This window comes from Temnothorax americanus, unplaced genomic scaffold (assembly GCF_048541705.1).
Source record: "Temnothorax americanus isolate GAGA-0224 unplaced genomic scaffold, ASM4854170v1 Scaffold52, whole genome shotgun sequence".
NCBI lineage: Eukaryota > Metazoa > Arthropoda > Insecta > Hymenoptera > Formicidae > Temnothorax > Temnothorax americanus.
In genome coordinates this window covers 504818-520537 of record NW_027509678.1, presented here as the reverse complement: position 1 = coordinate 520537, position 15720 = coordinate 504818, and the positions used below count along the sequence as shown (strand labels likewise).

Genomic DNA, 15720 nt, shown 5'->3' with positions numbered 1-15720 from the left:
AACAAAAACTCAAATTTATTCATTAATGCATAAAATTCTATAACAAGACTAAATGTAGAGGTTTTTATATACATTTCGACGAAATAAGGTCTTAGCAATGTATGTCAAAATCTTTCGGCTCTAGATTACAAATGGAAAATGAGAAAAACTTGCATCTTGCTTCTATATCTCACAAATATTGAAAAAATTCCTTATTACTTACTTTATCGTTGAATTCACTTGTTTGCTCTTCATCCAGGCAGCGCGTGGAGGGATAAATGTAGAGACCGAAAGGGGTGCGGCACGTACGGTATCCGTGTTGACTTTGGCGGCGATGACTCAAGATGACGTCGGGAACTATTCATGCAGGCCGACGGAGGGTCGATCAGCCACTGTCACCTTAGTCGTTGAGGAAGGTTAGTCTCAGTCTTTTACCACTCACACGGGTATATCGTAGCGAGAAAATAAACTATAGCGATATATTCGCAAATAATTAGACTGTAATATAAGTATATTTATACATTTATATATTTAGTTATCGATTGCATGCGCCGCAAAAATATTTATTTAAAATTAAATGGAACGTATATATATATATATATATATATATATATATATATAGAAGGTAAAACAAGTTGAAGGACTAAAATAACAGACATAATAGAAAAGTATATATATATCAGATACACTTCGCGAAACATATAATGATATAATAACAGTACACTTACGGTGCCTCGCGATCTTCCGGGAAATCTTGCTGTCGCCGGATGTTACTACGCGAGCGTAGCCGGAAGCCCACCGCGGGCGCACCGATATTCCATTTCCTCCTCCACGCTCGCGTGTATCCTCCGCGGGGTACAACCATGATGTAAAGTCGTGCCTTAGGATTACTTGAAACACTTTAAAGTTTTAAAGAGGCGGCGGTATTTCACGCTGAAGCTATTTGTCTAGCTCAGCCCCTCGGTCGCCACGGCATGGGATGAAAAGGAGCGGAAGGACGAGAGAGGGAGGAGGGCTGCGGGAGGGTTGCGAAGGGATGGAAAAGACGGAAGACCCGCTCGCGCTCGGGCGCGCGTGTACTCCTGCGCGAGACGAAAAGCGGGAATGTCCGAGAGGGACGAGGAACGAGAAATCGCGGAAGAAGAGAAATTACGGTTCACAGATAGAAGGACGGTGACGAAGAGGGAGTGGAGTTCGAGAGAAAGGAAGAAACTTGCGGTGGAAAGAAGTAGATATAAGCGGAGATTCTTCGCGTTTTCCTCCCTCCATTCAAGCTACGCTGCATTATTTCCTATTTTGTTGTTTTCCTTCTCTTTAAGATTGAGAAAATAAATATGAGGAGAGATAGAGGGAGAAACGCGCGAAGAGACAGGGAAAAATGAAAACGAAAGTAAATAGTTTTGAACGCACAGTCGATAAAGTCAACGGAGAGAAAAAAGACGGTTTACCTTATCTCTCGTCTTTATATCGTGCATTTTTTAACACATTTTTTAACAAAGTTCAGTAAAGATTGGTACACAGACTTTTCTTCTCATTTGTTTCTTTCTTTTCCTCTCTCTTTCGAAAAAAGTCGAGTCTTAAGTCGATTTTTCTTCGCGTACGCGACAGTCGTTACGAGAGCGCATACCATCAGGAAGAAAAATAATAAGGTAACAAAGCAAAAGTAACGGAAATTATGGAGACACCGGTAGAAGCTGAAAAGTGTGTGTGCGAACACGCGCCGGCTGAAATGGAACGAATGGCACGGAAGAGGTCCGAGGGGGATCCGCGGAAGAGCGGAGGAGAGCCTGGAGGCAGACGTCGTGGGATCGCGGGGACAATTGCATGCGAAATTCACGTGCTGGGTATAGTCTCTATTATCGTGAATTTCCCTTCGGAGGTTATTGCGAGGAAGCGCGCCCGTGGCGCGGCGCGCGCGGAGTCACATTTTTCCCCAGCAGCGAGAGAGCGCGTGTGTGCACACGCACGCGTGTATATGCGCGCCGCTATCTGACCCGGTGTCTATCCGCACGCGAAACGCCTCCCGTGCGGCTGTATATCAAAACTTGGGCGACTCGCGGCATCGTAGATTGCGGATTTACGCGGTTTATGACGCGCCCGAAGGAAACTGTCTCGACCGCGCGTAACTAAGCGAAGTGCATCGTCCGATTTTTACGAGGGTGTATCGGCACAAATATCGCGATAGAGATGTGGAAACGAATCACGCGGATCGACGTGTAACGGAGGATTTGGGAAATCGAGATATGAATTATCGATGTTATTTAATCCTGCTTTTGTGAACTTGTCTTTTAGAACTATTATTTAAATAAAATTGTGTAAATGCGTGAACGTTTTGACAAATAATTGTTGCGAATAATTAAATATTTACGTGTGCAATATTATTTTTTGAAGAGAATGGAAAAGAATGGGAGACGACATTCTTTCTTAGACGCCTTACCATTTCTCATTTTGGTGAAAGTTTATTATATTTTAATACAACGGAATAATGAAAAGAGAAAGAAGCATAACAATATCATACCTGACGTATAGCTCACAAAAAATCTCATTATTATTTATACAGTCATAAACACAGTTTAAATACTGTAAAATTATGACTCCGCGTAGAATACTCACATACATACACGTGCACGTCGGAGTAAATCTCCGAGAGAATATAGAATTAATTCGCTGCTTCCACGGACCGAGCAACATGTATAAATTGTACATTTACTCGTTACGCCAGTATTTAACGCGTGTGTAAGTTACGGCTGTATATTACGACTATAAAAAAGGCGGATAATTAAATATCTGTTGCGTGCAATTGCGATATAGAAGAAGTTATACGTATATATAATTCCTCAATTTATAATCGAATCTGTTGAACCGCTCAGAATGAAGAGACACGGAAAAACCGCACGCGGCGAATAGAAGGGGACCCGTGTTAAATCCACTCGCGCGATATCGCAAAACTGAATTTTCGTCTGATCGCGAGTCACTTTGCAATAGCCGTTTCACTCACGTGTGTATATTTACGTACGCGCGTATACGATTCATCAACCGCAGGCACGATACGTATTCGTGGCCGCGCGCGAGAGCGGCCCGGACGATAAATCAGAAGTCCGGCCACTTGTTTTCTAGTTTTGCAGATTGCGAATTCGCGCGCCAGTTTATCGGCACGAACGAGCCCGGGGTCCGAAGGAAGTGCCATTGCGATGGGATTAAACGGGACAGTGGGCATTTTTATGAGAGCGCGCCTGCACAAAAATATACTGCTGCTGGATGACACGCAAATATAATGTGCGAAGTGGACTTGAAATCGTAGATAAAAATTCTCGTGTCAATTAAAATTAAATAGATTATAGTAGAATGAAAGATAAATGCAACTAAAAATTTGCCCTAGTTTCTGAAAATCAATTAATGGATTTGGCTGATCGTGTTTAAAGTTGAAAATACGCAGTCGTAATGTTATTACAAATATTTCTCTCAAAAAAGATCTCGTCTAAACTATAGTTTAAAAATTATTCCAAAACACAGCCCAGCTCGCGGTTTCCTCGTATAACAATGTCGATCTAGCGAGATCATATCAAAACTTTGTGTTCAATCTTATCGAAGAAAAATGGTGGAAGGAAGAAAACTTTCGCCGGCCGTGTATCGGGAATGCCACGGGGATAACCAATAATTGATCATCCTCCAATTAATTATTGGCATCTATACTGATAATCGGGACTAAGCTGATACGACTATTATAGCTCCTCAAGATTAAAGAGTTGATTAAGTCTTCGCATTCTCGCCGATTAAAGTTTGAGGTCCGCGATTCAATGAATCAGCGACGGGCGAACTATTTTATGAGATTTTATTTGACAGAGCGTTAATTTGATTAACAATTTTGTGAACACGTCCCGAAGTATGGGATATTTCTCGCGGAAGTTATAGAACAGTTAAAATACATAGATTTTAAAATACACATCGGAATGTTTCTACACGAGCTTTTAACTCTGGTAATCTATATGAATATATGCTCTCCATATAATAAATAGCCTGTACTAATTAGAAGATTGTTATAAATTGACAGTAGATAATTAATGATAATACGAAGAGGAGAAAACCCAGATCTATTTCAAAACACATAAATAAAACGGGAGGCAGAATTATGACGGCTAATTACACTGTAGGGTCAGATTTTAAAGAAATATTTTTTATTTTTATTTTTAACTTTGACGTATTCAAGAATAATATAAACACGCGAAAATATCCCTGCGAGCCTAAAAGATAATGTTCACGAAAACTATATATAGAATGGTTGATTTCTTTTTTTCACTTTTCTCGAAACTCTGACCATTATCAGGCTCACGAGAGCCGATCTCCTCCCTTACCGAACATTATGTGGCCCAATCATATGATAACACGCCTAGGAGTTATTATGAGGAGACGCATGGTCAGCTGTCGCGCGTAAAACAACAAACAACAGGTGTCGAGTTTTTCGCGAAAGTACGATAATCGCACGTTGAAGCTTAACCGAAAGTATAATATTAAGAGACACGGTATAGTGTCTCGCGATGGTCATATCTACAAAACGACTGAGCGGATGAAATTTTTAACAGGCTCGATTGATTGCACATTATACATAATTGATTGAATATTAAAAGAGATTCTTTTAATATATGTGTTAAAATCGAGTAATTTAGATTTAAGAGAGAAGGAGAAAGAAAGAGAAATGTTATCATATCATCATCGTCAACATAATCGTCCTAGTGTCCCCTTATAAATCGACGTTTTATTTGTTCGATCTCGCTCTTATGTTCTCCTCTCTTCATTTATTTATCTATTCATCTATCTATTTGTTTATATAAGTACTATTTAAATCTCGCGCTTTACAATCTGATGTTTAATCTTGTAACATTTATGTTTTATGCGTTAGAAAAAATATAATACAACACAAGCATGAAAATCATATGATTTGTGGAGAAAATGTACACGTTCTTTTAATTTCGCATCGTTTTTAAATACAGTGCGCCACGTAATAGGTAACGCGCTGGTTGCTTTTTCTCCGGATGACAAACGTTAAGGAAAGAAAATTAATAAAAATAATTTTTGTGATCGTTTCGTTTTTAATTCTATAATATGTATTACATGCTAGGAAAGTACATGTACGCAAAGCTAAATTAATTTTAAAATGATTAGTGATAATCATCTTAATGTCAAGTTAAATGATAAAATCAGTATTTGAAAGCCAAAATAGATGATCGACACAAGTGAAACATCTACATATAGTCTTTACCGATAAAAAAAATTATAGGTGCCTACTATGATATATATAGTTCGCTAATATCTCTCTAATTGTCTTTAATCGCTTGATATTGAACAAAAATTCTTATATTTGAAATCGAATAGCACGGGACATATTTAATGAAAGGAGATATCAGCATATATCGTCCATAAAAAGTTTAAAGAAAGAATTTAAAATTATTTTAAAAAAATATCGATATACAAATACAGTTTCCGGATCTTTTTAAATAATCAAAATAAAAATTGATTGGTATAACAGTGGTATCTTTTCTTATTACATCGGTATCACAATGATATTATATTGATGCTTTATTCCCACAAATCAAGACTCAAAACTAAATTCTACTAATTTCGATGAACTAATTGATAGAATTTACCGAGAAAGTTCGTCCGAATATAATGATACCACTATTTGGGTGCAGACGGTCAACCGTTTACGAGATATTTAAATAATAAATTTAGTAGCGTCTTTTTAGGGTAGAGTTTATTAGAACATTCACATACGAGTATTTGTAGTGGAATGGTAACAAATCTTATAATTCGTAGACTTTATGTCATAACTATTATATTATCTTATATATCATGACTTTATATTATAATTTATATATAAATTTATATAACTTTAATATATAAACATATCAATTTATATAGATAAAAATTGTTTATAGATATTAAAATAATATATATTTTTTTAATTAACAATAATTACAGCCTTATTATTAAGCACCCCTGTAATCATATTATGCTGTGCCGAATCTAATACCCAGGAAAGGCTTCTATTGTTTAAAGTTGTTTACTAGAGCGTTCATTATTATGAACGCGTTTATATGTTTAATTTTTATTTCTTTCAAAAATAAATGTTATTTTAAAAGAATTCTATTTTAATAAAGTGCCCAATAATTTTGGCCAAGACTGTATTTTTATCATAAACCATTATTGTATTTATAATTTTAAAAAATTAATTACTTGTGGGATTTAAACTTGAATCTACACATTACGAAGCAGTTACCATATTCACTACGCCACAAATACTCGTATGTGAGTGTCCTAATAAACTCTACTATAGACGCTACTAAATTTATTTTATTTATACATATAGATATTAAAATATATAAATATTAAAATACCTCGGAAACGGTTGACCGTCTGCACCTAAATAAGAGTATTATTATATTCGGAGGAACTTTCTCTCTAAATCCTGCCAAGTTTCATCGAAATCAGTAGAGTTATGAGTTTTCCCTTGCTAGTACTACTTATTTAAAAGACAATGTTGTTTTTACTATCGTTTTTGGAATGCGGCTTGCTATTATCAAACGAAACAGATTTAACCCATTGGCTGTTTAAGAGAATTTTACTATTTGGGCCAAAAGTGTGTTGAAAAAAAGTTTATCGAATTATTATGAAACTTGATACCCTTATGTTTTTTGGGTCTCTGAATCCGAATATGATGTCAGATTTACAAAATTCAAAATGGCGGATCCAATATGGCGGATCAAAATTACAAAAAATGGTCTGATTTTCATCAAATTTGGTACCCTTATGTTTTTTGGGTCTCTGAATCCGAATATGATGTCAGATTTTCAAAATTCAAAATGGCAGATCCAATATGGCGGATCAAAATTACAAGAAATGTTCTGATTTTCATGAAATTTGGTACCCTTATGTTTTTTGGGTCTCTGAATCCGAATATGACATCAAAATTAAATAATGGCGGGTCCAATATGGCGGATCAAAATTACAAAAAATAGACGGAATTTTATTATTATTTTGAAGTTATTTAGATCTCCGAATCTAAATTTAACATTAGAATTAATATATTCAAAATGGTTAATAAGAAAGAAATTATACCATTTTGGATCCGCCGATTCCACATTTGAATGTAATGTGATTATACTGCCATTATTTACTGCCATTTTTTAATTTTGATGTCATATTCGGATTCAGAGACCCAAAAAACATAAGGGTACCAAATTTCATGAAAATCAGACCATTTTTTGTAATTTTGATCCGCCATTTTGAATTTTGAAAATCTGACTTCATATTCGGATTCAGAGACTCAAAAAACATAAGGGTATCAAATTTCATAAAAATCAGACTATTTTTTGTAATTTTGATCCGCCATATTGGATCCGCCATTTTGAATTTTGTACATCTGACTTCGGATTCGTAATCAGCGACCCCAAAAACCCCCGTGTAACAAGTTTCAAGCAAATTCAAAAAGTTTTACTTTGTTTTTCTACGTTGCGGCTATAGACGTCATACGCACTCTTGGCCACTTTTATTTTTGCGGCTATAGCCGTCATCGACAGTTAAGGGGTTAAAGCATTTGCCAGAAAAGTATATACAATACCAAATATCTACCATATAGATAGATAAATGCTATAGTAAAATTCTTCCAGTATTAAGTGTGCCGCTGAAGAACATCATCTTTCTTACTATCTTTTCCGTAATTTTATCCACAAGTACTCTTTTTCTTGAGCTGTGTGGTTTGTTTTGTGTTCCAGATTTTGTAGATTTCTCGAATTCTTAAATATGTGCAAGATAGGTGTAGCTTAATTAAGATTCCTCTTTGTCAATGTTCTGTTTAGAAATGTAAAGATAACTGTTTAAGCGTGTGAGGGGCCAGCACGAAGCTCGAAACTTGAATTATTCGTCTTGTCTTCAACAAACAAGTCCATTTTGCCGAATACAGGCATTATCACTCTAGCGCGAACAAAAAAATTATAATGTTATTACACTTTATTTTAAATAAAATATTTATATACATATATTATTATCACAGTTACATTGATTGAGGAAGACCCAAACCCTATGGTCGAAACGTCTTGATGATTAATTGACCAAAAACCAATGCAATGGTAGTATTGTCGTGACGATTATAATGATAGCCAGTTAGGTCGAATAAAAAACCTTTACTGTTAATTTATTCACTGGCAAAGTTACTTATTTGATTTAAAGAATTATATATGTCACATCTTTATTTCTTACCGTTGAAACCGATGAAATATAGTTTTAATTTCACTCGAGATATAATACATACATTAAAATCAAATTAGTTTTTTCCAAAGTTAAATATCATCTTCATTCCAATACAGCAAATAAATATTTAAAAAAATTTGAGAAAAATTAAATTAAATAAGATAAGACTAAACAAGACTTGAATAAAACTATAAATTTATCATTTTTAACTTATTTATGACTTTTGGAAAATATATATCCAATTCTATATTTTTATTAATGAATTGTAATTTTTAATTTACTAATAATTTATATCGATGTTTCAATTACATATTTTTAATATAAAATTTATAATTTGAGTGGTAAAACCAAATCAATTATCTAAGCTAAAAGTGGAAGGCCATATGCATTTTTTTTATCAAATATTATTCATCTTCCGATATGACACAACAAGCATTATGGCGTATATCTTTGAATTTAAGATTTCTGTGTTATAATTTAGGAGAGAGTGCTACACACGTAGCTTTTCGCATCGCCATTTCCTTAAAGTAGCCGTGAACGTTTCTGCCGAATAACATTCGTGCGCGGGCAAGAAGCGCCATTTGCTCGCGATTTGTCGAAAGCGGCGCGGGATTTAACGAATTTTGAGGAAGCCAATGCGTCGCGTGCAAAAACACCTCGAGTGCAGTGCCAGTCCGCGTCTGATGCCGGGTCTTTTTGCGCCGGCTTTTACCCCGGGGGGGATGGGCTTTGGCGGCCGTCTGAGCTAATTCTTATGCGATCGTAAATAATGTCGGCGCGCATATATCAAAACTTACAGCGACTCCCCATCCCGGCGTCGCAGTCAACGTCGCCGTCTCTCCTGCGGTAGTCCTATGTCTCACCCACTTCTCCTTCCCTCCCCGTTCAACCTGCATCTTCCCTCACCCTATCCGCGTCGTCGCGCCCCTTTCGCGTTCCCCTTGACCATCTTTAGGGTCTTCTCTTCCTTCCCCGTCATTAACCGCTCGTGCATTTGCACGTCTGCCAACGGCACTTATGGTATAGCGCCGCTCAGATTAAAGATACAATTCCGCGATCCTATTAATTAAGAAAGTTAATTACGCCGGAATTCAATTTTCCTAATTGCTCATCGCCGAGTTTTCGCGCCGCTTGTGCTACTTAGAAGCGCGCAAGCGGTAGAATCTTTTGCCTTGTTCGTTTGCGGAGCTATATACAGTTACATCCAGAAAGTCGGCAGCCGCGGAGAGTGCCGGAGAGAGGTGTGGTCGAGGGTACCGTCGAAAGCTTCTTTCTCTCTTGACCGCTTTTAATTTCACTATCTCTCGATTTAAGCGCGGCTCTTCCTTCGTTCTTATTTCTCTTTTTTCCGACATTTCTTCGAGCTCGTCCCTCTCACCATCTCGCAACTGACTGCTGAGCTTTCGAGGGTACATCTTGAGAAAGGGGTGCAGCGAGCAAGGCGTATTTAAAATGATTTTTGATGTTTGCACATTTCTTTATCGCAATCTGTTAAAATGTTTCTCCGCGCCTGCGCGAAGGATGTATTAAATGCGAACGGGCAAGAATAAAATTTATATCACGGATATTTACGGTAGCGTCACAGGGAAATCGATTAAAATCTTTTAAGAAACGATAGGAAGGTAAACAAGCGTTAAATATGACTCGGCAAATCGGGACATTCCGCGTGCCGTTGTAGCGAGTTATGATATCACTTTCCGACATCCAACGAAATCCCTGGTGCCTCGGTACGTCGCCGGCTCAGTCTAGACGATTCATGGATACTTCCAAGATATTTTAAATATATATCGAGCACGACGGACTGCGGAAGTTTGCAGGGAGTTTAATACCTAACGGCTCCCTAGACTGTCGTTTATACCGGGGCTCGCAAACTCCCCGCTCTCCTGTAGATCTCTCTCGCCTCTCGTTTCTTATCTCGCTCTCCGTTTCTCCCGTGGTGTCGCGTTCTCTTAACGTACGATATTATTAAATTTCCTAGCCGAAATCCGAAATACACTCGCGCGCGCGCGCAAAGTGAAGTCCGCGAGCTTCGATTTTCGGTTCCGGCTAATTTTTCATCCGTTGCCCCATACACCTCCCGCGCGCGCCCGCTACGACGAGAGTTCTTAAACTGCGGAATCCATTTATTTCCTTTAATACGACAATGCACACTTTAACAGATATCTTCCGAGAGCCAGTTTAGAGCGCTCGTATCGGCGCAGCTATATATATAACGTGGATTATAAACGGACTTAAGCTAAGCCCTTAATCTTCCAACTTCCTCGTTTGTTATAGGGAAGAGTATCCAAAATATTTAATAATTCATCCGAGATCTATCGTTAATTACGCACGGAGCAATTATTTACGAATTTACTCTCTCTCTTCTCTCTCTTTCTTTCTCACACACACACACATGCACACGCGCGCGCAAATCGCGCGAGAGAGAGGCGGAAAATTGTGCATCCATTAACTAAAAATCTCCATTTTTGTACAACTTTGTACACTCTTACCTCGCTTTAGACGTAACTTTCTCGGCGCGAGTAGACAGTTTCCGAGACAGTGTCTAAGGAGTTGCTAGAGCTAAGGTGCAACTTACTCGTGAACTTCCAACGCTCATAAATCATTATGATTTCGCGCAGCTATAATGCGAACGTGTTCGCACTTATTATATGTTGATATATACTTTAGAAAAAACATTGGGTCGGTAATTACGATGAATGGCGTATATAAAAATCAAAGTAATGTAACGAACATTGTTGCTCGTTATTATAATGTACATAATTATGAGCATTCGCTAATATGCCGTTGTGAAGTTTTAATTTGCCACATTTTTGAGTGGTTTTTCCCTTTCTAAGCCGATCGCTCGAAAAAATTATTGACTCGCGAGAGAAATATTATTTGCTCGGACTGATCTTTACCGGACCGCTATTGCAGATTGAAAATTAATTTTTAATTCCGCTCTCGCTCAGCTCAATAATCAATTCCGCGTGTTATTTTAAAATATATCGCAGTTAGTTTTCAGAAGAGCTTAAATACGTTGGGTGTGAAAAATGACGTTGAATAATAAAAGGTTGGAATATTTAATAAAGTAAGGTTAATGAAATTAATTGCACTATTCTAATTATTTTTTATAGTTTAGCTAGTTATTCGTAGAAAGCAAAAATGTCATACAATTTTTATGTTTAATTATAATTTAATAGTTATTCATACACGCAACGCTTTTATAATAAAACTGAAACAGTTTTAAATTTTGGCAATGGCTGGTACTTGTTTATTGTTAGTGACCTAAAATATCAATTTTCTATTATATTTTAACATATGATAAATTGCAGTAGCTGCAAAATAATTACTTTTATAATTTTCTCTGTATAATAATGCAGAAATTATATAATATAATATTATTTATATGAGAAAAAAAAATACTTTTTATAGAAAGTTCAAGAGGAGACTAGTTTTTCTCGAATGTTTGGAATTATCACGCCGAAGTCGGTGCTACAACTTGCTACTACTTGGTAATATAATCAAGCGTACGTTTGCACGTCATTTGCATTTCGAATTGTCCATGCAGGAGGTGCCAAGTAGACGCCGTCAAGTGTTGCCGTATATATATACGTATGCGATCGCAAACCAACGGTGATAGATCATCGTGTTCCAAAATATAGATGCGTCGCACGTGCAAATATTTTACTTCCGTTTTAATCGGCGCAGCGTGCAGTTCCGGCGTGCGTATGCGTGCCACGTGCCCCCGTACATACACGCGTGTCGCATTCCCAGACACCAACACACGGACGCGCCGACGTTCACGGTCGTGCGCGATCGAGCCAGCACGCTCGCCTCGATCGAGCGTGTGCGATTCATACGGTTAATGACGCGGCTTTCATACGAATACCTGATCGGGACGCATACCCCGGCTGTACGCAGGCATGCCTCGGCAGCATATTATTGTCGCCCGAATTCTGGAGATCGCCATTGATATACGGTGCAGTCGATCGTCATCGATCCTCATTGAATTTCTGCGCTATGCGCATTGATAATTAATTATTGTCTTATTACCAATACGTCTAATATGTAACGATGTAACGTGCAGAAAGCCACCTATCATTTGTCATATTTTTTCACATGTCATCGAGATGCGTTAGAACGTATTTATTACACCATTAAAAGTATATCTGTAAGTATTGAAACGTAAATGTTTCTAGAAAATATTAACACAATTTAGTTATGCTCTGTATGCAGCAGTTAAAAACCATATTCTTCGCGGCATCAAACATTTAATAACAAAATAATTTGGTTGGCATAATCGTAGAATTCAATTCACATCTCGCGATATATGTCATGTTACTATCAAGAAATTAATTATTAATTTGTAATTAGTGAGCACACGTGCCCGATCATTGGTGGAATTTTGATGACATATTGCTTATGCCACATGACTGACCATATCGATACTTATACTACTGAATATGCGCGGTTCATCGATATAAAACGTCGCTGCTGGCTGTCTCGTCGCTACTGACGGTCCGTTACGACCGTTACTATTATCTGTCCAAATTGAACGTCATCCTATAACAATATTGTGACCTATTTAGTGACGATTTTCTTTTATACTTTTAGAGCTATCGATATATTATTTTTTTTGGACGTCGAGTACGAGGAATGGTTCGTGAAGTTTGCTCGCGCACCACAAAGCGGACGTATTCCAGCTATTAAAGGACCAACGCTGCGTAATCAAAGAAGAAGTCGTTAAAAGCGTAATTTCAGAAAATAAAGTACCTGTTACCGGTTTTCCCCGGTGAAGTTCAGCGTTCGTTCCCGTTAATGGTCGTAAAGATGAAGGCGCGATTGGAATCTAACAATAATTAAGCTTCAAAGGGCCATCGGCTGTCGGAATTAAGGTTTTCTTCGTCATTAAGATTTTTAACTGCTTTCTATACCGACTCGCTAGCGCGATCGAGCATAGATGGATCTCAGGGTGCAAATAGAAAAATAAATAAATAAATTCCGCGAGATCAAAGCGCAAAAGATTTCCCTCTATTCCCATCGCTTTATTCCGCCGACCCCGCGGAAGTAATTCATATGCAGTATGACAGCTGCAATGATTGAAATATTTACGAATTTTTTTTTTTTTTTAAATTTCCTGTGACGGACAGGACAGCTATCGTTGTTGACGTCTCGCTGGAAATATTGCGGATTGAATTTGGTAAAACTAACTGTCTTCGTGCAAGCTGATTGTAGTTACACGTGTTTGTTGCCGTATATGCGAAACGCGTTCCTTCGCACTGGCATTATGTATCGTTTAATATATCGTACAATAATGTACGAGTTTCAATTTCGCTGATATTTTTTGGCTATGCTAAATATCAGCTAATTAGCAAATGTTTTGTTATACGCGATCTACATGAGAGATTGGTTGCCTTGAATTAGACGTAAAAATTTCAAGAGCTGTTCAATTTATCTCGATATTTAAAATAAACGTCATATTCGATACGTTGACTGATGTAAACTATGTTTGATCTTATTGATGATAATTTTTTTACTCCGTAAAACTGTTGTTCTGAGAATTTGATGGTAATTGATGGTATCTGCTGTGCAAATTGCATTAAATTGATTTTCGCAACATTGTATTAAGTTTAAATAGCGAAGAATAAAGAAACGATAGAGAGCAGAGACGCGTATCGACATGCCTCAAACAACGCAATAATTAATGGATTTCCTTGTAACACGAGGAAACCCATAATCTTCGTAATTTTTGAAGCGACATTGATTTACGAGTGTGGGTGGTGTCATTATTCTCAAAAAAGTATCAAGATTTCCGGCGCGTGATATCCAGGATTCAATATCCTAATACGGCAATTTTTCAACGTCTGCCCATGCGAAGCGTTTCCCGCCGACGTGGCGCTCATTAGATGATATCGCGTGAAACCCGCGTTAATTTGATACCGCACTCGTAAATATTCATACACGATTACGTGCGCGATACAAGGGACGGCTGACGAGTGTAGCACTGACACTTGACTCTCTCCTTTTTTTTTGCCTTTCTGTTACAGGGGAACGCACGGAAGCCATGCAACGTGACGCCGGATATGTCTCCTCCGGAAGTGACGTCAGGCACTGGCCCGGACTTCTGCTTCCGTTTTCGTGGTTTCTAATGCTCGCGCGCAACAGCCAAACTTTCTTGCTCTAGCGCACACACCCGACAGTATTTCACGCTTATTTCTTGCCGTTCCCAACGTTGAAATGTACCTAAAATGCGACCAAGCGAATTTAGATTTGTAAAGAAGATCCTATATAGGAAACATATTTATAAAGCGCGCTATATAATATACCCAGATGAAGAGATTACACAATTTAAAAATTGTTTGCGATAAGAGTTATTTGGAGGGTTCGAATTTATCTTCTATCAATAATTGCAAATACGTATACAAATAAAGTTACAGAAAGTTTGATTTAGTTCGGAAAATATCTTAAAAACGTTATATAGATCGTAGAGCACAATTATATCATGATTGATAAATTGGACTATTTAAATAAATATAACTGCTTAATGCATAATACAATCAAGGGAAATAGGGTAAATAATGTAATATCAACGTGTTTAAGAAGTTAACGTTAATCTGTTTTTATATGTAACAGATAATGTTGATGAAGAATAATTATAATTGGCTAGATTCTAAAAAATGTATGTGGAAATTATGAATTGCTCTAACTGAGAAGTTGGTTGCAGCAAGATGATCAATAAGTAGATTCTATGACAGATTTTTGTAAATATTTATTATAGGTAATGATCATATACATACAAAATTAGTTTTTGTTGCAACAATTTTACATGGGGAAAGAGTATAAACGCCAAGTTGGTTCGTATGTAATGTAATATTTCTTTGCCGTAATATATTAGACTAGAGAATGACTGTACTTGTAAAATAATAGAAAAGTGATAAGTGTGCATAAATCTTTTCCGCCGACCGTGCTTTAAAAGCCCCGACTTTTTCTCATTAATTAAGACAATAAATTTAGTATGTTCACATTCAGTTCTCTGATTGTGCATATATAAAATAAGGTAGGTTTTTTGAAAGAATTTCACGCAAATGGGAACAAAAATAAAACGTCCTTTGCACAAGTTTCCTCGCATGCTGTCTCTTAAATTTAGTTTCGTGCGCAAATAATTCATTAAATGACCTGCGATACTCCATTTGATCTCAATGTTCCGGAACCTTCTTTTCGCTGTGCTCTCTCGCAATTCACGGTGTTTCTTTGAACGCAGCTCTTAAAGTCAATGGGATTAAAGCGGCCACGCAGCGCCAAAGGATGCGGAGGTAATTTGATATTGTGTATCGTGCTATATCCTTTCCTTCGAAGGGTCGAGGAGAATGCGTCATGAATTTCATGAAATTCCGGCGTATAAGTGTGTCTACAATAGTATATTGCATTCTTGTCAGTGTTCCTTACATATAAATAACTAAAAAACTTTCATCAGATTGTCGCAGCAAAATAAGGTGGGTATTGATTTTAATAATTATT

The 15720-nt window shown here is 37.3% G+C and overlaps 1 protein-coding gene across 4 annotated transcripts in view; it reads left to right on the top strand.

The window, feature by feature from the left end:
• The window catches only part of LOC143904446 (zwei Ig domain protein zig-8), a 125474-nt gene extending 110151 nt beyond the window's left edge, over window positions 1-15323 (top strand). For 3 of the 4 annotated variants that reach the window (XM_077419147.1, XM_077419146.1, XM_077419145.1), the window contains 2 exons: window positions 239-395; window positions 14250-15323. In XM_077419147.1, coding sequence (XP_077275273.1) covers window positions 239-395; window positions 14250-14386 — 294 coding nt within the window. In that variant the 3' untranslated portion in view covers window positions 14387-15323. Of the gene's footprint in view, window positions 1-238; window positions 396-930; window positions 7476-14249 lie in introns of those variants that run through there. The other variant, XM_077419148.1, reaches the window with a different exon arrangement.
• Window positions 15324-15720: the final 397 nt, after the last annotated feature.